Source organism: Sphaerodactylus townsendi, linkage group LG02, assembly GCF_021028975.2.
Source record: "Sphaerodactylus townsendi isolate TG3544 linkage group LG02, MPM_Stown_v2.3, whole genome shotgun sequence".
Taxonomy (NCBI): domain Eukaryota; kingdom Metazoa; phylum Chordata; class Lepidosauria; order Squamata; family Sphaerodactylidae; genus Sphaerodactylus; species Sphaerodactylus townsendi.
Window position 1 is genome coordinate 120,534,972 of NC_059426.1, and position 23,386 is coordinate 120,558,357.

At 46.2% G+C, this 23,386-nt stretch overlaps 1 protein-coding gene across 3 annotated transcripts in view; it reads right to left on the bottom strand.

The window, feature by feature from the left end:
- Positions 1-531: 531 nt before the first annotated feature.
- Positions 532-23,386, bottom strand: part of LOC125426018 (deubiquitinase DESI2-like) — a 64,960-nt gene continuing 42,105 nt past the window's right edge. For all 3 annotated transcript variants that reach the window (XM_048484045.1, XM_048484042.1, XM_048484044.1), the window contains 4 exons: positions 13,537-13,609; positions 10,418-10,511; positions 6,349-6,490; positions 532-3,222 (listed from right to left, as the gene is read on the bottom strand). In XM_048484045.1, coding sequence (XP_048340002.1) covers positions 2,986-3,222; positions 6,349-6,490; positions 10,418-10,511; positions 13,537-13,609 — 546 coding nt within the window. In that variant the 3' untranslated portion in view covers positions 532-2,985. The remainder of the gene's footprint in view (positions 3,223-6,348; positions 6,491-10,417; positions 10,512-13,536; positions 13,610-23,386) is intronic.

Sequence of the window (23,386 nt, forward strand, 5' to 3'; positions counted from 1 at the left end):
GCCAGCCAAGGAAGCTTGTTTGCAGTTAGCCCACCACAATCAGTCAGGAAGTAAGGTGATACTCAACGCTCATTGCAGGACCAAACAAATAGATCTATTCTTGCATACAGATTGCTTTGATTTTCAGCTTTAAGGGATCCAGTCTGATAAAACTTTCACTCTATGACAAGGTTACCCAGCCCCTTTTTATCTTGGGAAGGGGTGTGGTCTCTCCACTGGTGCTGGGTGAGGAATATCACTAGTTTAGTGGCTACAGAAATAAGCACAGTTTTCTGAATAGGGCCTAAACTCTGGAAAAGGGCATGTTCAGAGCAAATCAGCCAGGAGACTTTTACAAAGATTGTGCTTCTCATTCCCAGGCTTTTTAAGCTTAGAGCAAAGTGATTACTTCATATTTGAATGGACAAGACCACAGTAGCCACATGCTATGAAAGAAAGATTCAATGATGGACATAGAGAAATTTCTAATGAGTGTAAAGAACTTTGCTAAGTAGGTCTGATGTCAAGAGGAATTACTCACAGTAGTAAAACTGAACATGGAAATCAGTCTTTTATTGGGTGAACATTTGGACTTTCTGAATCAGCTCTAAAAAATACGCTGGATTAGTTAATTACATTTAAACTGAGAAAACACTCATCACATCTCCATGCTGAGAAAAGATGAACCTTTTGAATGCCTGTCCATCCCATAGCTGTTGAAGGCACAGAGCTTTTCTACGGATCTTTGAGCTGATTTTGCAACAAAGAGACATATGTGTTGTACACGGATTTAAATTGCCCAGTGTGGTCTATTCTGCCAGTGACTCTCCAGGGCCTTTCCTAGTCCTGCTGCTGGATAACTTTTTCCTCACAGATGCCAGGGGTAGAACCCCTCTTGTGCAAGGCATTTGCTCTACCATTCCTCAACCTGTCGGCTCTTGTTTAAATCCCAAGACCTCCTTAAAGGAGAAATGGATACCCTAGCCTTCATGCTTGCAAATAGAAGATTCAGTGGCCTAAGTGAGATTAGGGAGCATGAGATACTGTCCAGACTGCAGTAAGAAATGACACTCCCTGCCACTAAAAACCTGGAAAATGGTCCTTTAGGAATGCAAGCAACCACGGGGCCTTAGTGCAAGTAGTGCAAAGCTCATTGGAACATCAGTGTAGCATGCAAGGGCAACAAAAAAGCAAATTCCATGTTAGGAATTATAAGGAAAGGGGTATCACAATTTCTTATCAATTGTTGATACAATTCCATTTTAATTGCTGCCTGAAGTTATTGTTGCCTCATCTATCTATCCCAGAGTGGTAGAAGGTACAGGTTTTTTGCTTAAAAGGATAATGGGAGCATTTAATGCTCTCCTTTAAAAGTTGGGTGTTTTCAGAAGAAATATTACCATGGTTGGGGCAACCTGAATGAGGGTTTTGAAACTGGTGAGGCCAGATAAAAAGAATTGTAACTTCTGTACATAAAAGCTCAGGGTCACCCAATGAAATTGATTTGACATAGGTGCAAGGAAGCAATGCAGGAAGTGCTTCATTGCACTATATAAAACTACAGAGTTCTTTGCTACAGCATATGATGATTGCCATTAGCTTAATGGTTTTTTTAAAAGGATTAGACACATTCATGGAGAATAGGTTTATTAACAGTTCTTAGTTATAATAGGCAAATAAAGGTTGTGTGTTCACAGACCATATGCCTCTGAGTATCAGATGCTGGGAACAAGCAGGGGCTGGCTGTCACCATTACAGCCGGCTTCTGAGCATTCCCATGATATATGGTTGGCCACTATTGCCAGAAAGTTAGCTTCAATAAAATGTTGATTTGCTCTAGCCTGGCATTTCTTACAGTTGGTTCAGGGCATAGGAACTGCTAGGTGGAGCACTGATTAGGTTGAATATGGAATGGCAAAAATGTCCATGGAGAGCCTTCTGTCAAATAAGTTATCCTTTCTATTTTAAACAATGTATGTTTTAGACATTCACCAGTAATTACAGCTCAGTCATGTTCTAGAACAGTTTTCAACACAAATATTCCCTATGGTAGGACCAAAGAAAGCTCTACCACTTCAGGCCAATGCTACCCCAGCTAAATTTACTAGCTCCATTCTAAACTAAGGTTCTGATAGCTTGTTTTACATGACATGGAAAAATTCAGCAGGTTCCACTTTTCCCGTGGGGGAGCTCCAGAGATGGTGAAAATATTGCACCTTTTTTATTTTTCCATGACATGCAAATGATAGAGATATAGGAACCTCTGCCCAAGAAGAAGCTAGTGACTCTAACTGTCCTCAGCACTTACTGAACATGTAAAACCCAGAATTTTACATTCATTTCCAGATTATTTTTGCCATTATACTTGAAGGGTGAAGAGGTCTTCAGTCTTGGACACAGGATTTTAATTCACAAAAAAAGACACGCAACAACCCTATGGTGGTAGAATGGTAGAATAGCAGCACCTTTCATTTATCTTTCAGATGACTTTAGAAACGATTGATTACAAAATGAAAGAGGAGAAGAGAAGAAGGTTAGCAGAAGCTGCTGCTGGTCTTCAGGATGAGAAAATGAAACTCTGTTTCAAGTTCGTAATTTTGGTACTTGGAGGAGGTGTACCATGTGTGAGATGCATTCTTGGAGAGAAGGCTTTTGGGGTAGGGGTGGGGAGCAGGAGAAGGCAGAGGATTAAAAGAGTTCCAGCCAAGGAACATCTCAATATGGCTTCCCTCCAGGTCCACTTTGTGACATCCCAGAGATTTCAGCAGTTTTCTGTGGATCAAGGAGTACATACTGTTCCCAGAAGTTTAAAATGCTACACTCTGAAAAGTAGTTCTAGAGTGAGAAATCACTTTGTTGGATAGTAGCAGTACTTGTAAATGGGGCAGCAGTTTCATCTCTTTCTTGAGATTATATTCCCCAGTGTTCTTGGGAGAAAGATAACGAAGTGGGCAAGAAATGGGTAGGGAAGAAAGATAGCTGAGAGCATGTCAAATGGGCAAAGGTTCAGACTCTTGTATGTCTGCAGGTTCGCGAAGGGCCTGAGGCGGCTGCAGAAGTGGACGGGGATTCCTCGTCAGTTGTGTCTCCCTGCTCTTCCTTGTGGAGCCCAAGGCTGATGTGGCTCTGCAGGGCTGCTGGAGTCAGCCATTCCTTGGGGAGGCAGCTTTGGAGGAAGGGAATGCAGGAGCTGAAGTAGGCCAGGCGGTTCACCCAACGCGGGATTTCCTTCCCGCACAGAATCTGTGGAGTGGACAAAAAGATCAGAATTATGGAGAAGGCAGATGAAGAGGATTATTCACCCACCAAAACCTTCTCATTATTCCTTCTGCTATGTGGGGAGGGGCACAACTTATTGACAATGAAGCACACAGACACCAAGAGCATAAAATAAAGTTTAAATACAAATTAATGGCATTTTAACCTTTTGGGTGCCTCACAGTTTCTTTGGAAACAAAATGTATTTGTGTAATTCAAAATATGAATGTAACAGAATTTAATTTATGTTCTTATGTTCTTAATTAATACAGCTCTTATGCTGGATTTGTTCTGCAGTTAGGTAACCAAGAGTGACTTGAGAAATTCCGGGGGGCGGGGGGGGGCAATGCCTGGGGAGGGTGAAACACCTTTCATTTCTTTCTGGACTAGGGCACAAGGAGTGTGGAGTAGTAAGCTAGTGATCCAAGCTCAGGACTTCAGAAACCTATTGACTTAAATAGGATTTGCAGCAAGGAAAATATACATAAAATAGCATCCTTGAAAATTAATCTAACCAAGTAATGTCTATTTTGATGGTCATCTGTTGCATTGTTTTTTATAGCAACATATCCAGAAGGGCTGTACCACTGACCCCTTTCAACTCCATTACTGCTTCAGTTACCCTGGTATTCTCCAATGGGTCCTGTCTGCTGATTCCCTGGTTTTTACAGCATCTCATCTTTCTTATCTAGATCATGTTTGCATTGTTCCTTGATGATGTAATCAAGTTTGAAATATTCACATTTTCCAACTGCGCTATAAAGTTCTAGTACATTATTAAAATGGCTATGAGAAGGAATAATTCTGTGGATATGTATGTGCAATTATTGGCTGGGACATCACCTTTTCATTTAACACACACATCGGAATACTCATCCATGAACAAATGTATTGTGTGGAAAAATGTGAGTATATTATATCAGAGATTGGAACACCAGTGGGACACAGATAGCTTTGTTCTAAACTTTAGAATGGAGTGTGACGCATTTGCCACTCTCTTATCGTTCTGTAGCCACAAGAATGACCACATGTTTGATGGGAAATATGACCTTGAAGAAATGTGCATACTGGTATAGCCATTTTTTTAGATATGGAATTTTAAAAAAATATTGAAAGGTACTTTTGAACATATATAATAACTTTGCAAAATGTTAGCAAAATCCATGACAACCCCCATTTGTTGAATTAGTATGAAATGCCCTTACAAATCCATGTATAGTGTCATAAAATATTTTCAATTCAATATTTTCATGTATAGTGTCATAACATATTTTCAATCAGCTTGTGTGCAAGCTGATTTGCCAAAAAAAAAGGGGGGGGGGATGTCCCAGATTTAAGGACTTAAATACTGCCAGATTTCCAAATCCATGCAGAATTTCATTCCCACATTTAATACTTCCATGTTCAGCAATGATTCCAATCTGTACTATATCAGATGAGTATTAGGGCATGATACTTATTCTGGATAAATTATTCCATGCTAAACATTAGCATTCCTATCACTGTAACAATGCCCTAGATAGAAAAGAGGATTTTGTCACAAAAAAAGCTAACACTTTTGCGAGTGACTTTGCCCTTCCAATTCGAAAAAGTCACATGTAGGAGTGAGGAACCTTCAGAATAGTAACTGTGCTTTAATTCTGTACTGAAGGGTAATAAAATGCATAAACTGGGTTCTTTGGAGAGAGGGGTGGGGGGAGAGATGGAACATGTGGCAATTTAGAAAACGCTTGAGATGTTTAAGTCTCTGTCTCAGAATCCTACAGAGTCTTTTAAGAAACAATACATCTCCCGCCTACACATCTCAGTCTGACTCTCAAAGACTTTAGAGGAGACATATCACTTTTGCATGAGCAGCCTGACCTATTAAAATACACCTTACACAGCAGCCGTGGATATAACAAAGACTGCAAAGTATCTTCTCCATTGCAAAGTGCCCTCGGGGAAGGGCAATATGTTCTGCACAAGGGAAAGGCATAATTATGTCTTTTCCTTCCAGTCCCTTTCCCCCTGAAACTTCCACCTGCAAGCTGTTTTTTTCCTACTGTATCAGCTATGTTTACTTTGAAATTATGTAAGTAGAGGCAACTGGAATATGGGGAGTAGCTGCACTTAACTTCACATTATAGACGGGGGGACCTCACCTGCTCCAGGCACCCCCCAACCTACCACCCCCGCCCCCACATCCCCGCCATGCAGGGCACATGAATAGAGGTGGGGAGGCCAGCAGAGGCTGGCAGCCTGCCATGAGACCGCCAAAGTGCCCCGTGACTCGAGGGTCACCTGGCGGGCCTGCAGCAGGCTGCCCCCTCTCTGTTGGAGGTCAGTCTCTGATAGAGGTGGAGAGGCCAGCAGAAGCTGTCGCCAGACTGACACCCTGCCACAAGCCTGCCGGAGTGGCCCACAACTTGAGGGGCGCCTAGCGAGCCTGCGGCAGGCCGCCCCCCCCTCTATTCAAGGCTGGCCTCAACTCAAGGGGCACTTGGCAGGCCCACTGCAGGCTTCGGTGTGTGTGTGGGTAGAGGATTTTGCAGGGGGGACGTGACCCCCTCTGACACGTATGCCCCTCATTATAGGCCAACTACCATCTTGGTACTGTGATCCTAAAAGGAGTTGCCTGCCAGGTTATTATGAACGGCAGTGGCACTTCTGGAATGGGATGCAAGGAATATCCAGCCTGCACCACTGCATTTCAAGGGGAGGGAAAGAAGTGGACATCAGGAGGACATGGCAGGGCTGCCTTGGCTACAGCTACAACACTGTGCAGGTGTTCAGGGACTGAGTAGGTAGTGGAAGTTGGCCTATGTGCAGCCTGATGACACTGATAGTGTTAGCAGATTCTGCTAGTCACTGAACAGATGCACAGATGCAGCCACAGTCACGGCAGCTTTCCTGCTGCCTCCTGAGGACAGCTGGTAAGGGTGCTGCCTTCCCCTCCTACTTCAGCATTCAGTGGCAGGAGTTGAGATACTTCCTGCTTCCCACTCCACCATCTGCAGATGATTCATGATGCTCTTATGAAAAACTGGCGCATGGCTGGATGTGTGCCAGCCCACACTGTTCCCTAGCCATCATGAAGGTCCCAAAGCGTTACACACAGAGATAGCCAACCTCTGCCAAGGCAGCAGAAAAGTGATTGCAATTCTTGTGCATGAGGTGGTAGGCATTGCCCTTGTATTCCTTGCCCAGCTCTTCCATAATTTTATCCACATCTTCTTCTGTGAAGTCAGTCGTGCCCAGGGCAATGGATTCTCTGGTTAAAAAAACGAGAAGAAGAAATCAAGAACAGGCATATGCAGCAAGAGGTCAAGAAAGACGCTGAGGCAACGCCAAGTAAAGAGAGGGACACAGTCTTCACTTGGCTGATTCATTTTACTGGAAAATAGTGATGGCAGAAAGCCAGAACAGATACATAGGGTAGGAAGCTTACAATCTTGTCAAAGTGTAATTCTCAGGATTAAACTATGACAAAGTGGAATAAAATTGATGTAAATGTGTAGCTTAGACTAGGATTGCCAGGTCTGCCCTGAAAACTGGCAGGAAATCTAGCTACCGTGCTGTAGGGGGAGGGACCTCACTGCCAATGCGCTGACATCACTCTGTGCCCAGAAGCAATGTAAGGGTATTGCTTAGGGAGTCTAGGGACGCTCTAGAATTTGGGCAAAATTTTCCAGGAGCATGGGGAGTGACATAAGTGCACCAGGATGTTGCTGATGTCCCCCCCCCACACACACACACACTATTCCCTTCCCCTGCGATATTTTTTTTCTGACACCCTGCTGAGTGCTGGTGGGAATCATCCACTGGCAGCTGGGGCTTGACAAGCCTAGCATGAACAGACCTTGATAATATGCAGAACTCTAAAAATGCATGATGAAAACAAAACTGAACACAGTCAGAAGCAGTACAAGTTTCTTCTCACATGGCTGGACCAGAACTAAAGGGAGCACATCTCTGATTCATGCACAAGTCACATATCATGCACACAAGGCACATATCATGCAGCTATCCTTGGCTCCTCTGCTGTGTGACATGGAGCTGTCTCCAGTTCTGATGATGCATTTGGTAAAAGTTGTTTATTTATGGAGTTCATGTCAAAACAGATTTATTATACTTTTAGGTTCTAGATCAGGGGTAGGGCCATGGCCAATTGGCCATGCTGAAAGGGGCTGATGGGAATTGTAGTTCCTGAACATCTGGAGAGCCGCAGGTTCCCTACCCCTGATCTAGATAATTAGGGCTCTACTGTAACAGACGATCTCAGAAAGATGCCTTCATAAAGGTATAGGGACTGTGAACTATTCTACTTTCTATTGCTGTAAGTACAATCTATTGTTTAACATTTCATGTTAACTCTCTCATTCCTCCATAATTTCTTTCCTATATCCATTCATAGACCAGAAGCCAGTGTTCAAATAACATCATGTCAGCACAACTCAAACTCAGTAAGGTGGGAAAATGCATCCGGCTCAGGTGTCCCCAGGTTTTTTGAACCTGCAAGGACCTTTGGAATTTTGAGAGGGGAAAGTAAGTACCACCTCAAAATGGTTGTCACATGAGGCAGAACCAAACCCAAAATGGCTGTCTCAAGAGACAGAGATAAACACAATACCTCCTGCCTCACAAAAGGAGAATAAAAGAAAGCAAGGAAAGCAAGGGAGAAAGCAAAGAGGGAATAAAAAGAAAGAAAGAAAGCCTGAATGGGGAATGGAACAACAAGCCTGGATGCTTACTATTCCTGCTGATCCTCCAGTGCATGCTACTTTATCCATAGAAAAACTTTCATGATTGCGGGCAATTGCTAACAATCCCTTTCTGAGTGCCCCCGGCTGGAAGGTCATCTTCTCCATTTCTGCTGTTGTGCCCTCCACGTTGGAGCTCCTTAGACCTCAGAAGTGGGGAAGTAGGACACTGGCTGAGCACCAGAGGCGTAACCAGGGGAAAATGGCACCCAGAGGCATCTGGTTTCTGGGCGCCCGCCCACTACACCTGGGGCGGGGCCCAGCCTCGAGCCCCACCCCTGGAGCCGGCAGCCTGGGGAGGACAGAAGCAACTGGAAGGCTCCATGCTGGGGCCTTTGGCTTTATAAACTGGGGTGGGGCCATGCCCTCAAGTGGCAAGGCCACGCCCCCCAAGCTTATAAAAGCAAAGGTCTCAGCATGGAGCCTTCCAGTTGCTTCTGTCCTCCCCAGCGGGGAGGGCAGAAAAGACTCTGACGGCCGGCTGCCAGGAGGGGGCGGGACTTGGGGGGAGCTGGCAGCCGGGAGGGGGGGCAAGGCTTGGGGGGATCCTCTGGCTTTCTTAGCCCCGCCCATGTTTATGATGACATGGGTGGGGCCAAGGGCACCAGAAGATGAAAAGGCAGCAGAACTTCCTGCTGCCTTGCTGTCTTCCTGGTCACATGGGTGGCCGATTTTGCACCCCCCACGTGACAAGACCAGTGGCACCCAGGGACAGAGTGGTGACCAGACCATTGGCACCCTATCCCTAGGCAAATAGGCCACTGCTGAGCACCACCCTCCTTTCCTTCATAGAACAGCACTCTTGCCTTCTTCTCCAGTACAGTACTGTTTCCTTCCTCTCTGGCCTGTCTGTGAAGACTGCCTTTTATTTCACTCCCTGGCTGTACTCCTGCCTCCTCTGTCCTTGAGGAGCTGATCATCCACTCCTAACCATTCACCCAATAGCTGCTACATCTGGGTTTGGTTGGGTTCACCTGTTTCCCTGATTCAGGTGTCCCTCTTCAATCATCTGCTGACTGGCTCCTGTAGCTTCTCTTGTCTACCTTAGGCAAGCAGTGGGCCCCTTTACACCCTTCCCTCCCTCCAAATTGTGTTTTGGGGGCCTTGGTGCTATGGGTTAAGTCCAGGCATGGGTTTGCACCCAGACATCCTGCCTTACAAAAGCCCCCTCAACTGTCTAAGCAGCTTGGTGGGCCCTAATGAAAATCAGTGTGACAGAGTGGTTAAGAACCTGGGGAATGGGATTTGATCCCCTACTCCTCCACATGAGAAGCAGATTCTTATCTGGTGAATTGGATTTGTTTCCCTGCCCCTACACATGAAGCTTACTGGGTGAATTTGGGCTAGTCACAGTTCTCTCCAAACTGTCTCAGCTCCATCTACCTCACAAGGTGTCCACTATGGGGAGATGAAGGGAAAGAATTCGGACTCCTTAAGGTTGAGAAAAATGGGGTATAAATCCAAATTATTATTCTTCTACTACTGGTGGGAATCATGGCAGTTGTGGGGACTATAATGTAACTGCACACAAACTGGCTGTGACACAAAGGCCCATTAAAAGTGCTTCCTGTGGGGACTGACTACAGAAGATGCTTCATTCACAGGGCATGTGATTTTCTTCACACCGTCATTTCTCAAGAGGTTTGCAGTAACCTGGAAACACATGTCCTATCCACATGACATTGTGTGTCAGCACAACTGGATTTGCCTCAGAAGTCTAGAACCCAGAGAAAAAGTATGGCCTCTCAACAGGGAGAGAGAAAATCAGCATATGTTCAGAGGTATGAATTCAGTTATTAGGTTAGATATCCACTGGTATTCCTGGCTTTCCCCTCCACCTACAAGCCATTTCTGACCACTCCAAGGTTTGTTCCTGGGATTGCAGGACCTGTGTGTAGTTGTAACATCCAAACTAGGGTTGTTAAACCCTGCTGGAAGAAGGAAATCTCCTATCCCCAGTTCCTATTTCCCACCATCACTGCTGCAGCTGACAGCAGAAAATTAATTTAAATGATGGCAACTGGGCTACAGTGATGTTTCTTTTAGGGAAAGTCGAGAAGTGACATCAACCTTTGCTATGAATCACCATAAACTCTATGATAAAACCATCGAGTTTCTGGCAATTCCTAGAGAGGCATAACGTCACTTATGGGGTTTTGCCAGAAGGGATATCATGACATCAGTGAGGGCACACCCCATGACCCCGCTCCTTCCCCCTGTTTCCTGGTGATTGCCTGGCAGCCCTAGCCATCACCTCACTAACATAAGTTCACATTACCCCATATTTCACAGAAACAGCCATAGTCATAGCAAAATACTTGGGAAAGGACAATGGACAGAAAGGATGACTTGAAATGGAGTATCCTGCTGAGAAGACATGGGCTGCAAGATGCCTAGGAGATTATACTGAATGAAGGAGGAGAAAGAAAGGCCCTTACTTGAACTTAAAGGTCTCGCCAAGCTCTATAGCACTGCCTGGTGTGATCTCAAAAATCCCACTGAAAGGATAGGGATGCCCTCCATAGGCAAATTCTGCCAAGGAAAGAAAGAGACAGTAAGAAAAAAACATATAGTCCCTAGGAAAAAGCTGTCTGCATGGTTGACTGTTAGCATTAAAACCAGCTGCCTCACCAGAGTTGGTTCCTTTGGGACTCAACTCTGGCCTTACTAAACAAAGGACAGCCTCCCAACCAAAGTTCTTCACCAGATGTCATCTCTGCCTGTTCCAGTCAATCTTGCATTAGACCTGTTTGCCTTTGACAAGGTGCGAGCAGTGAATACTTTACATCAATGAGAGTAAATAGCACAAAAGCAGAAGTGTTTGGTTACAGTCATCTTAGTTTCTTCAACACAGCCTTTAGTAAGGCAGCTCTTTACTCCTGAGGTACAGAAAATCTGTGGCTGATGTTTTATTTGTATTTTATAAGACTTTTTGAATTTGAGGTCCGGTTTGAATTTTAAGAGACCAGAAGGCCTATAATTTGAATAGTCAATATGACATCCATTGCAAAGAACATTCAACTGCAGATTAATTACTTCTGTTGCCTGACCCTTGGAGATGGCCAAATACATCCTTGAAAAGCCACAGGTGAAAATCACATGTTGGGAGACATCTTATTTAAATGATCCGCAATATTTAAAAAATATCTTCCTGCACACTGAACACAAGACACTAGAGACTAATCTACCATTTTCTTTAATACTAATGTTCAAAAAGACTTAATTTTGTTATTCCTAGCATTATGGAAGAACATTTAAGCATGCAAACCTCTTTGTAGGTGAACTGCTCTTTATACAGACTGGCCACCATTCTTAAACTACAAACTGATGCTGTCCAGTTCTACCCAGTAATTTCCAAAATCAGTGAGATACAGTCTTTTAAACCTGAGGTCGCACTTAAACTCCTACAACACTGTTACCACTGATGTGTCTCTCCCCTCTGTTTTTCTTCTATTTACATCTCTTTCCCCACTTTGTCCCCTCCCGCCCCCCACCTACTTTCATCATCCACTCTCTTATTCCAACAGGGTTCTTTCCTCAAAATATTTTAATGGTTCTGGGCATCGCTATTGCAACTCCTTCTATGATATGTGAACCACTAACTAAAAACAAAAGTCCCAAATTATTTTGCATAAGTTCTGGACCAAATTCAAACCATTTGAAAACTGGATTGCATCAGCATTTCTCAGCATCTCCAAGGATCTGACTAGTGCACATTTAACTCAGTATTCTGATGATGTCCTGCTGAAGTATTTTCCCCAAGCACAAAATACTTCTTATGTCCAAACAGTTTTTGGGGAGCGGGTTTTCTCTGAAAATATATCTGGCCTGGAACACAAGGACATCATTATCTATTTCTTTGCAGCCCAGAAAGAAAGAAAGCGGGAGACAACTGAGTGTAGGAAAAGAGAGGCTGGGGAGGGTAGGAGAATGAATCTGCCAGTGCCCCTACATTTGTAACATGATCCCCCCCCCCTTAAATTGCTTTTTACAACTTGGAGAGAGGAAAGTTTTGGCATGTTTGCTGCATCTCTAGCAGTGGAGTGCAGCTGAGCAATGAGGCTGAACATTTGGTATCACTGGCACTTTCTTGGCCAGCTCTTTCACACTGAAACTGAGCAGTTCGTGTCCACTAAAGCCATCCTTGCTATGCAATTTATTAATGCTGCAATGCTTTGTAGTCTGTCATGCATTGCTATTGTGGCAAGACTTTCCAAATCCTGACTTTTATATTCTCAGTGTGGAACTGAGCTTAAGTTCCATGTTAAACAGCAACACTATATATGCCACACTATCTTCATGTAATGAGTAATAATAGTAACAATGGTTATATTGTATTGTTGAAGGCTTTCATGGTTGGAATCAACTGGCTGTTTTGGGTTTGGGGGCAATATTTCAATTGCTGTCTAATAAGTGCTTCATATGCAACATGTTGTTAAACCAATGAACCAGAAATGAGGCTTGCCAGATGATATGCTGTTTACCTAGTGGTCAGAAAAGTAAGGGCGAGGCTATTCCATTCCACAGTTGATTTTATACCTTAAGGTATAAACTGTTGTGCTAGGCTTTGACTTGACCAAAACTACCAGGTACTGTTCCTTGGTGATACCCTATGACCCAGTGTGGCCTCTGCTCTCTAGAAGCTCTTCTGCTGACCCCACAGAGGTCCCAGAATGTTTTCTGTCAAAGGCTGCCAATCATAAGCCATCTGTGTCGATACCTGATACCACCAGGCATTATTTACAGCAACAATAGCTTTGGGTTGTCCCTGGTAAATCCTGGATTATATTTTGCCTTTTTAGACATTCCCTTATGAACTGTTTTAGGGGTGCTGGAGGGGCTACTTCAGAGGTGCCCTCCCTGAGTTGAGGGAAACCAACACTATTGCAGCAACATAAAGACCAAGGAATCATGCAATGCCACGCCAAACAGGAGCATGCTGTATTTGGGTATTGATATTCTGCTTGCTTTTAAATTGCATTTAAATTCATTCTCCTTGGTTTTCTGTAGGCAGCAAAAGGCCAGCACCCTATTCCCCTTCCTGTTTCCTACTACAGACACCTATCAAGATGCCAAATGGGACTAATGTGTTCTATTCTTTGACAGGAGCCCCAATCACAACTGCCACGAGATATTAAAATGGGAAAGTGCAAACATCATTTTAGGAACATTGTTGCTTCGGAAGGCCTGAACAGGACGGGCTACTGCAGAGTAAATGAAGGTGGCATTTAGAAGGCATTTAGGAGTGATATATAACATTCAGATGAGCCTTTAGTGATATACAAGGGGGAGGGGAAATTACTGGTGTGAGAATAGTGACATCTGACATCTATCTATCCTTGTTTTCATTTATAACTCAGGGGATGTATGCAACTGCAATCTATGAGGCAGACTAGAATAACGTAAACAAGAGTAAGTCTGAAGACCTTGGTCTTCTTAAGAGCAAGCTACTGCCCTAGACAGAGTTAACACAGAAATCTCACTTAGTCTATAACCATTACAATAACTTATTGAAGATCCCCTCATTTTCAGACATAATTTACAGAAAGCACCATACCTCTGCCATAGATTTCAATGCCAGAATGGAAGACTCCAATACCCAATGTGGAAGTGTATTCATTTATCCAGTACTAGAGAAGGGGAAGGGAGGGGAACAGAATTTAAAACATTAGTGAACCAGAAATCTGAATTCTTAGCTGATAATGTATTTATTCATGACTTTACACAGATATTGCATCTCACCTTATCCTGAAGGCTTTGAATGGGTTGCAAGAATATTAAAGCAAGCTTCCAAAATATAGCCTATAAAATATCAAAATAAAATTGCACAAGCCTAAACAAGTTTAAAATACCTCAGCAGCTGCCAGCATATGCCAGTTCCTTTAAGAATCTGTTCAAATGTTTCTAGAAATCACCCCCCTGGTATTTGAATGCCCCGGACACTTTCTTTGGAGTATACTTGGATGAGTCAGAGCCACAAGGAGTTCTAAAGTATGTCCAAGCAAAAGAAGTCTCCCATGCTGGGGTCAAGCTTCAAGCTTGCAACAGGTCTTAAACTCAGGATATGAGAGGTGCCAGGCAAGGATTTAGCCTGCAGGCCAAAGGAAGGAAAAGTGGCATGGACATACTTCCTCACACCAATAGACCAGAGCTATTTCTAAGCCTGAAGACCTGTTCTAATTTAAATTATATATATGCTTCCTCCCCAGAGACCTGCTTGAGCCCTACCAGGTACAGCTTTTGTCTCAGTTGGCACGAACTGGACCTGATGCTTCTTTGTCCTTCCATCCTTGGTCCATGTACTGTAGTAATGCACTGCTGACCCAGCAGCACCGTGGTAGAACGTTGGGACGCCAACGGACCTACGGCCTTGCTGGTCGCACCGCACCCCCCACTCCTCATCCCCCTATGAGTCACGGGTCATGAACTGTCTGGCTCAGTCACCGGGCGCTGTGACACTGGTCTTGCCCCAGGTGAGGATTACAGGCAGCTGCGCTCCTCTCCGATCGTGAGCCAGGTGAGATCATGCATCACATGATGATCTCCAGGTCTCGGTCTCCGTTCATCTGCTCGGCCATCTCCCTACCCAATGGCTTCACACTTCCACAATGAAACCCTAATAAAAGGTGCCAGAGACCAGCACAGAGCAGAGTTGTCAGGATCCACTGGAATCCTCAGCAGCTTCCTGTTGCTGGCGCCCGCCAGATGAAACCTCCGCCTCGGCCTATTCCTTAGCTTGACTGTTCTAAAGGGATGACTACAAGCTGGTGCGAAACCCGGAATCCTCCGAACCTCCACCCTGCTCACCGTCGCTTGGGGAAGGTCACGGACCCGAAGTCCGCTGGAGTCTGCGCATCCAGGGAGCCCACCGCTGTATCGCCTGTCCCCTGGATCATGGATTCCAGGCATACGCCGGCCCTAGGACACTCTCGTCGTCCGGATCATCGGAACACCTGGTGAGTATGGAGGCTTGCAAAAGCAGGGCTTATGACAAGCACGCCATCTAACCCAACTGGCGTTAGCTTAAATGCGCACAGGGGTCCCGTAAAGAGAAGGGAGCTAGCGCAAATTGGTTGAGGAGATTGAAGCTCAGTGTCCATGGTACCCAGAGGGGGGGACATTGAATCTTGGCAAATTCCTGCGTGTTGAAACATCACGCTTACTCTTGCTGCGACAGTTCCCGCTGGCCGATGTCGCTAAGCGACTGACGGAGATGGAGACAATGTTTGTCGCCATCAGCCTGCACCCTGGAGTGGCTCCTCATGGCTGTAGAGCCCTCCTTGCTGTAGGATCTTTCACCTTCAATTTCAACCCCTGAATTTCTCTATCCGCTAAATGGGACGCCTGTCCTCCTTCTGCCCCCCCCCTTGCTTCACCCATTTCAAACTCTCCTCAAGCTTCAGGCCGCCTCCCCTGCTCCGCCTTCATTTCCTCCCGCAGACCACAGTCACTTGCACTCCGTAATGGCGGGTTTCAAACTCTCGCTGAGAACGCATTAGCCAGTCACTATTCTGCAGAAGAGTTGAAACCCTGACGGAAGAGCGATGCCGGTGATTCTTGCATTGTGCCCGTCCATTTCACAGATACCGAGGGAGGGTGGTGTCATTCGGGCTGTTGTCAGTATCGCCCCTTTAAGCTACAACATCCTGCTCGAGGCTCCGCAAAGCGTGCGAGGAGGAGCTCACCAGCCCCCTATGTAGAGAGAGGCATGCCAGAAGCGGTCAACGCTGAGGAATCACTACTAATGGTTCTATTCTGGACGACTGGAAGACCACCTTCCTGATGCCCCTTGAGCCCTGCACAATTTGTGATCTGGGAGAGCGAAGTTCCGCCAGCAATGCTTAGCAGCCGCTACTCAGCAGCACGCCGTTTTACACAGCCGCCATGCTTCATGCCTCCCAGTCTTCAGTAACCCCAACAATCAGATCTGCCCCAGTCGTGGCCTGGCCATCTCGTCGCCTGAATGCTCTTGAATGCGCCTACAAAGGCTTTTTTGAAAGTCCCCACACCGGACGACAGCCAACCCAAAGTTTTCTAACACCCGCAGAAGCCTCAAGAGCCCCTATGCTGAGTTTGTGCAAACAGGCTCCAGGAGGTCCCCTCAAGAGAGCAGGTTGACAACGAGGGAGGCCCCAGAGGCTAACTCCTTAAGCCGCCTTTGCCAAGGAGAACGCCTGAGTGTCAAGAAAAGCCATCACAGGCCTAGGGAAGGAACCCCGAAGCTGGCCGACATGCTCAAAGCTTGCCAGGATATCCGGGTCTTTTCGCCCCATCAAGCCAGCCTTTCTAGCCGGCCTCTCCGCTGCCATGAGACAGCCCCCCAGACGCAGTGTCTCAATTCATGCGAGCCAGGACATTTCTCCGAGGAATTGTAGGCTGCCCGGGCGGGGCTCTTACAACTCCTGGACGGAGGAGGGTCTCTCCCCAGAGGGCTTAAGACCCCCAGGAAAGCCCAAGACCGGCGCCTCTAATGCCCGCTGGGAGTGCTGCCCGCCCGGCATCTCCCCAGCCCGGAACCAAGATCCGCGACTCCTCAAACCCTTCCCCGAGCTCCCCCATGACATCTTCGCTGCCCCAGCTCAGTGTAGTGATCCCATCCCCACTGAGACCATTGGGCTGGTCTTGCCAGCTTGCCCCCCCCCCCACGTCCTATACTCTCCTGCTTTGATAAACCCCTTTCTACTTCCAAAGTCACCATGCCTCCGCCAGTGCCCCAGAATGGCACGCATTTCAAAATCTCTGCAGAGTCCACAGTCACTGAATTGCAGCAGAAAGGAATGCTGACGGAAGAGAGACTGCCGCTTTTGAGCCCTTCCCTCCAGAATGCCCCATAGCCAATCCTACAGGACAATGAGGCATGTTTGAAAGGGGAAGATGCTCGCGACAATGGCCTTAAGCCAAAAGTCCTTCTGCGGAAGAAGAAGCCCCCCTTGGCCCCCCTCCAGCTGTAAGGTTCAAACCAGATCTCATAGCCTCTTGGAGCCTGTGCAAAGCTCCTAAGCTCAAAGCTCCCAGTGGCAGCAAAATCGCCAGCACCTCAGAGAGAGCAAAATCTCAAATCAGAGCTTGCAATCCTCCCTGCTACTTTATATGTGCCTGTACAACATGCCTATGTATGTTCTTGTATGTCTTGCCCCTTTCAAGAGAGACCCCAAAAGTTTTTTTCCCCTCATTAGGGGGGGATTTTTCCATTAGCTTCTAAGCTATGCTCTTGTGCTTCAATTAAAGTTTTTTCTCCCTTCTGATTATGTATGCCAATGCCTTGAAAGGCTTCACTTCATTACAGCATCCGGGCCTTTAAACGGACACAGCTCGTAAGGCCCTTTTCCCCAGGATACCGATGGGACCTGCTTCAAGTCAAGCCTCCTATCTTAGCGTTTAAACCTTCAAAACTTTTCTTCTTCAAACCTCTCCTTTGCAGAACCTTTTTTTCTTCATTCATCTGAGCTCTGCCCACTCGCCACACATTGGCATGGCGCTAAGTTTACATATGAAGCCAAAATCATGGCTTTCATGCTCCCACATTCTCTCTGCTGAGCGCTCCCTGGCTACAAGGTCACAGTGCCAAGGGGGGGTCTCAGCGCCACACTCTATCTTTACACAGCCTCCTCTGTGAAGGTAGAGGAAGCCGAGCTCAAACCGCCAGTCCCTTTACGGGAGGGGAAGGTAGAGCTGACTTCCAAACCCTTCCCCCCGCCTTCCTTTCTGCACACCCTCCCTCTTTCTAATGGGCTGACGCACCCCACCTCTAGATCTAGGATCTGATAAAGGGTTTTTTGCAAACCCCCTCTCAATTTGCTCCTGTGATCAAACCTCAAGCCCAGGAACTGTTTTCTTTGCATCTTCTCTGTATCTTTCCTATAGATAGCTATATTACTTATATGACTCATAATTGTGAATTGTTCTCAAGCTGCTTTGCAAAAAAACCTCACACCTTTTAGACGGTGATTGGGGATCGCGTTTTACAAACAAACATCCGACCTTGGATATGACCTCCTCTCCTTCTCCTACAAGCCTTCGGGCAATTCCCTGCCTTTGTTATCTCTTAACGCCTTGAATGTTGCAGAAGTGATCGCTATATATCGGAATGGAGCCAACTGGGCGCTCAATCTAAAAGCTTGGCCAAAACAAGCGAAAAGAAAGGGGAGTAGTTCCCCCCCATTGACCCAATCAAGGTCTCATCCCTCTCATCCAGCAGACCAAGTATCCAAAGTACTCTTTCTCTATTCTCTATCAAAAATTGCCACGTTCCCCCACCTTCAGGGCTCGCTCGAGCCTTCCATGGTGTCATCTATAAGGACTAACCTTCAGCCAGCACGCATAAACCCCTAGGGGAAAAGCGTTGCTTGTCTTTCTCTTCCATACAGGAGTCCAGGGCCTCGCCATGCCAGACCAGGCCAGCCTATCCTGAGAGAGATGGAGCGGGCCCCTCCCTGGAGGATCCCGGACCTCACCCTGGCCTCTGCTCGAGAGGGCCCGATTGCCCCCCCAGCCTGGAGGCCGAGATGGGAGGGATCTCTCTGGAGCCAGCACACCCATTCTTTCCACAAGGATCACAGCCCCGGCTGGGGCCACCCCCTGGGGGGGAACGGGCAGCCTGGGGCCAGCTGTGGCTCAGTGAGGCTGGATGCCGGGGCAGGTTGCTGCTCCTCATCTACAATCGCTTTATTCTCTCTCCCTCTCTGTTTCCCCCTGGCTACTGAAGCTCTGGAGTTGCAGCCAGGGACATTCCCTTGATAGATTAACCCTTGGAACTCTCCGCTGATTCTCAGCCGCTGATATATTGTTGGAACACGCATTTCTCTCAGCCAACCTTGCTCGTTGAGAATCACTTCGAACCTGCAATGCTAAAGACTATCAGTAGCTCTCCCTACGCTCTTCGGAGAAATCCATGGACTCCTAACGCCATGCAGCTTCTGTAGCTTTGGTAAGTCCAAACAGCAAGAGCCATGCATTGGGACAATTATGCAACCACGGGTTGCCAGTTTCTTCCTTCCGCGACATCATCCAGCCTATGTATCACCGCTTTTAGCCATGTTTTATTGTGTTTTAAATTCCTATTGCATGCCGCGTTCACTTTTGAAGTTATAGCATTTTGTTATTGCTGCATTTCACTTCGTCTGTCTGCTGGGACTCTCTGCTACTCCCAGGCTTCCACCCCAGGAGCTCCGTCACGCCGGGCCAAGCCGCTGGGCTCAGCTCTGCCTTCGATCCCCTCCTGGTCGGTAAAGCGACGCTGTGCAGCCTTCTCTCCAAGGCGGAGAACCTGCGTTCTCCCTCGCAACTTCCTTGTGTGGAGCCCCCCGGATCTTGTTTCCTGTAACACCAAGACTATTGGCCGGCTGGCTCGTGTGCCCTATGCGAAGCTCCATCAATTCTACCTCCATTGCTCTGGACGCTTCTGGCCTCCGGGAGCAGCAGGTGGAACTTCACAACTTCGGGCTTAACCTAGACAATCGCGGCCGCTATTGATTAATACTTATTGTTATTACATCACCAAGGTTGTGAGAGAATGTACATAATATGTGTTGTTTTAATCTTTCTTGATAATTCTACCAATTGATTCATATAAGCAAAAGTACGCGAGCTGCAAGAAGTTGTATCTAATCTGGAAGTATGATGTTTTGCCCCTATTGGTGGTCATCAGCCCTCTGGAGCTGGCTGCCGGAGGATGGTTGAAGTGCTATTGTAACAGCTCTTGCATTGGGTTTAATTGTGTGCCTCGCTTATCGGATCTTGTTTCGTTCAACCGTGTGTGTCTAATATTGCCTGTAACGGTATTGCAAGAAGCCTTCCTCGAATTTACTTTACCCCGCAGCCAAGTTCCTAATGTTACACAAGCAGCTTGGTCAGCTTGACCAGACGGGCCGGAGGGGAGACAAGCCGCCCCTTTTAAAATGCGCCTCCCCGCATTTTCGCTGTCCCCTTTTTTTCTAAAAATGTAAAAAAAGGAGGGAGATGTAGTATCGCACTGCTGGACCCAGCAGCACCGCGTGAGTAGAAACGTTAGGGCACGAACGGACCTACGGCCCTTGCTGGTACCGCGACCAAGACTCCCCACTCCTCATCCCCTATGAGTCACGGGTCATGAACACAATGTTCGGGCTCCAGCGTCACCGGGCGCAGGGACAATGGTCTTGCTCCCCCAGGTGAGGATTTCTCAGGCTCCAGACAGCTTACGCCCTCCCTCTCGCAAGACGTAGCTGTGCCAGGTGGAGATCATGCATCACATGATGATCTCCCAGGTCTCCCTCGGGTCTCCGGCTCATCTCCCTACCCACCTCCTTTACACTTCCACAATGAAACCCTTAATAAAAAGGTGCCAGAGACCAGCACAGAGCAGAGTTGTCAGGATCACGAAATCCCGCGCTTCCTGTTGCTGACGCTCTCCGCCAGATGAAACCTCCTCCGCGTCTCGCCTATTCCTTAGCGACGACCCTGCGGGGATGACTACAATGTACAAATAATCTAAAAATTATTTATCTATTTTATTTATTTCATTTATATCCCACCTTTCTTTCCAGTCAGGACCCAAAGGTGTTTACATCATTATCTCTGCCAATAATCCAGGACTGTCTACTCTATACAGTGCTGTAAAATTCAAAATTCTACATTAGGAAATGATAGGTTCTGTATTGCATATACTAGTAAGCAGTTGTGTGTACTTTTGTTGTTAATGTGAAATTGCAAGAAGCCCTATGGACCATTGATTCACTCTCTCACCCTGGACCTCAGGAATCCCCATGAGGCTCTTCTGTGGTCTGTGATATTTCATCAGGCATTGCCACACATTTTTGAGACTATCTTTGCAGTCTGAACACTTACTTTAAAAAAGATTCTCAAGATACTGAATTCTACTTCCATAACCAATTTTTATATTTGTTTGGTGGAGATAAGGAATTCATATATCCCTATCCTTAACGGATGGTTCAGCAGTGCATAAATTTCCTTTCTCTCAATCTGTTAAATTGCATTTCCCAACTCCCCAATGTTTCACACTGTCTTCTGCTAATAGTGGGAATTTTCACTACATCTGGATTCGGCCACCACCCAACCCTGGTCTCTTGGGTTGGTCCCTTACATTGCAGTCATACCACCAGTGGATATTCTTAATCCACTTCCCTTGCCTTTTTACTTGAATTATTGATGATTCAGTCCTATTAGCTCTCTTAGTATCAGGAGATGCATTTTGAATGAACACTATAGTTCCATGTAAAACAGAGGTTGCCCTATATTATTCGACATACAGGAATCCCAAAGGTGTTGAGAGAATGATGCAGGCTAAAGACCCAAATAGCATGAGCCCCCCTGTTTCCCAAAAATGCTTTGCCAGCCATTTATAGAAATCTGCTTTCTGGGCCAGAAAAGTCCCTTAATGCTTCTTGGGTCTCTGGCTGGAAATGAATGCTTCCATTTTGTGGAAACAGCTGGTATATAGGACTGAAGCCTCTGCATTCCCTAAGTCCATCTGCCACCTCTTTCATGATGGCATTACTAATCTCATGTGTGACTGCTCTCTCTCTCTCTCTCTCTCTCTCTCTCTCTCTCTCTCTCTCTCTCTCTCTCTCTCTCTCTCTCTCTCTCTCTCTCTCTCTCTCTCTCTCTCTGTGGAAATCACACAAAATATTAAAACGAAGTGGTTCTGTGGTAACCACTGGGGGGGTGGGGTGGAGGGGAGAGGGCAAGTGTTCGTCCAAAAAAGAATTACTCGCTAATTCCCTCAAGCTTCTTTCTTTGGGATGCTTAGCTATTTTCATAGGGTGCTCCATAGCACCTATATAAGGGCCACTATGCTGAGCAAAAGCAGTTCCCCTTATTCATCTTATTTTTATTTTTTGTCCATTTTAAGGATATTTATCCCCTTGGAATCCTTCTTTGCCCTGTAAATGTTATTTTCAGCTTAATCCTGGCTTTCACCTCTCCATCTCACATACAGTTAGGAGACAGAACTTGTTAAGTTTCCCATGAATTTATCCCCACAGTCACCACTTCTGATCTGTCTGTCTGCTTTGTAGACAGATGTTGTTCTCATTCTACCCCATCTCTGTAAAGGCAGCAAACATTTAAAAACTGTAAAGTGACACAGAGGGATCCTGTAGAGGGCCAACCACAGGCTTATAGTATAATAACAGGTTACAGTGGCCAGCACATATGCGGTATTGATGGCGTTGATGATTCTGAGCCAATGCATTCACACAGCTTTTCTACCACCAGTACAGGTTAGTGGATGTATTTTATTTTATTAAAAGAACTTGAGAATCACCAGTCAGCTTGAAAAACGGAGCAGTTAAGGTGATACAGAAGTGAGTGTTGTTTTTTAATCCTCACAACATGGGGACTCAAGTCAGCGAGAGAAGAGGTGGTGCAATTAGTGGGATGAAGGATGATGAAAGGACAAGCTGGAGGAGGGAGAGGATTTAAACAGTGACTGCCTATGGGAGTGGAAACATCATCCCTACTGGAAGCTGGCTAACAACAGGGGCACAGCTGTAAGGAAGAATAGGGAGAGGTGAATTAGACCCACTTCCATCATAATGGTAAGAAACTTCTGTGGATGTTCAGCAGTCAACCAAGTAAGCAGAATAGAAAAATCAAGGCATCCATTTTGTTCTTCCTTCATCTCACCTCCAGGAACATTTCAGGGGTGTGTGTCTGAGTTAAATGTGCCCCCTGGAACAATTTGAATATTTTTAGCCACAGCTGTTTTTCTGTCGTTGGCGTTTTTCTGTTTCTGTCGTTGCCTGTGGGCAAGCAGGAAGAAGAATGGATAGTCTATAGTTTGGACTCCTGCACAGAACTTGGATTCCTTCTCAGCTTTTCAGCTTGCTCAGTTTCTGAAGCATGTATTTCTAGCCATTACAGTTTCAGAGAGAAGTCTGCAAACATGGGCTGAAAGTTTGCAAACTGAAGAAAGGGTTGTGGGTGGCTGCCAAGGCTCTGAGGAAGGATTTCTTGTACAACTTATTCACCTCCTGTCTGGCTCCTACTTTATTGTGGCCCTTTGCCTTGTCCTTCACCACCCACCTCTTTTCAAGTAGATCTGTGTTTTGTGAAAACCCAGGTCAGAACAAATCATACAAGTACATTTCATGTGTAGCACAACTTAATGGGAAAAGTGGCATGAGACGACTCAGTGGTTTGTTTTGATTAATGGAAAGCAACCTTAGATAGGTGAGTGAAAGTGAGAAGAGTCTGTAGTTGCCAACTTCAAAGTGGGACCTGGAGATTTTCCTAGATTACAAATGATCCCCAGATTATGGAGACCAGTTTCCCTAGATAAAATGGCAGCTTTGGAGGATTGCCAGGAATGGACTGGGAGGCCACACTGGCCCTGGGGAAAGGCCACATATCCCTTCTGCATCCATGTCACATCATCTGACGGAGGGCCCAAGAGATAGCTGCAGAGA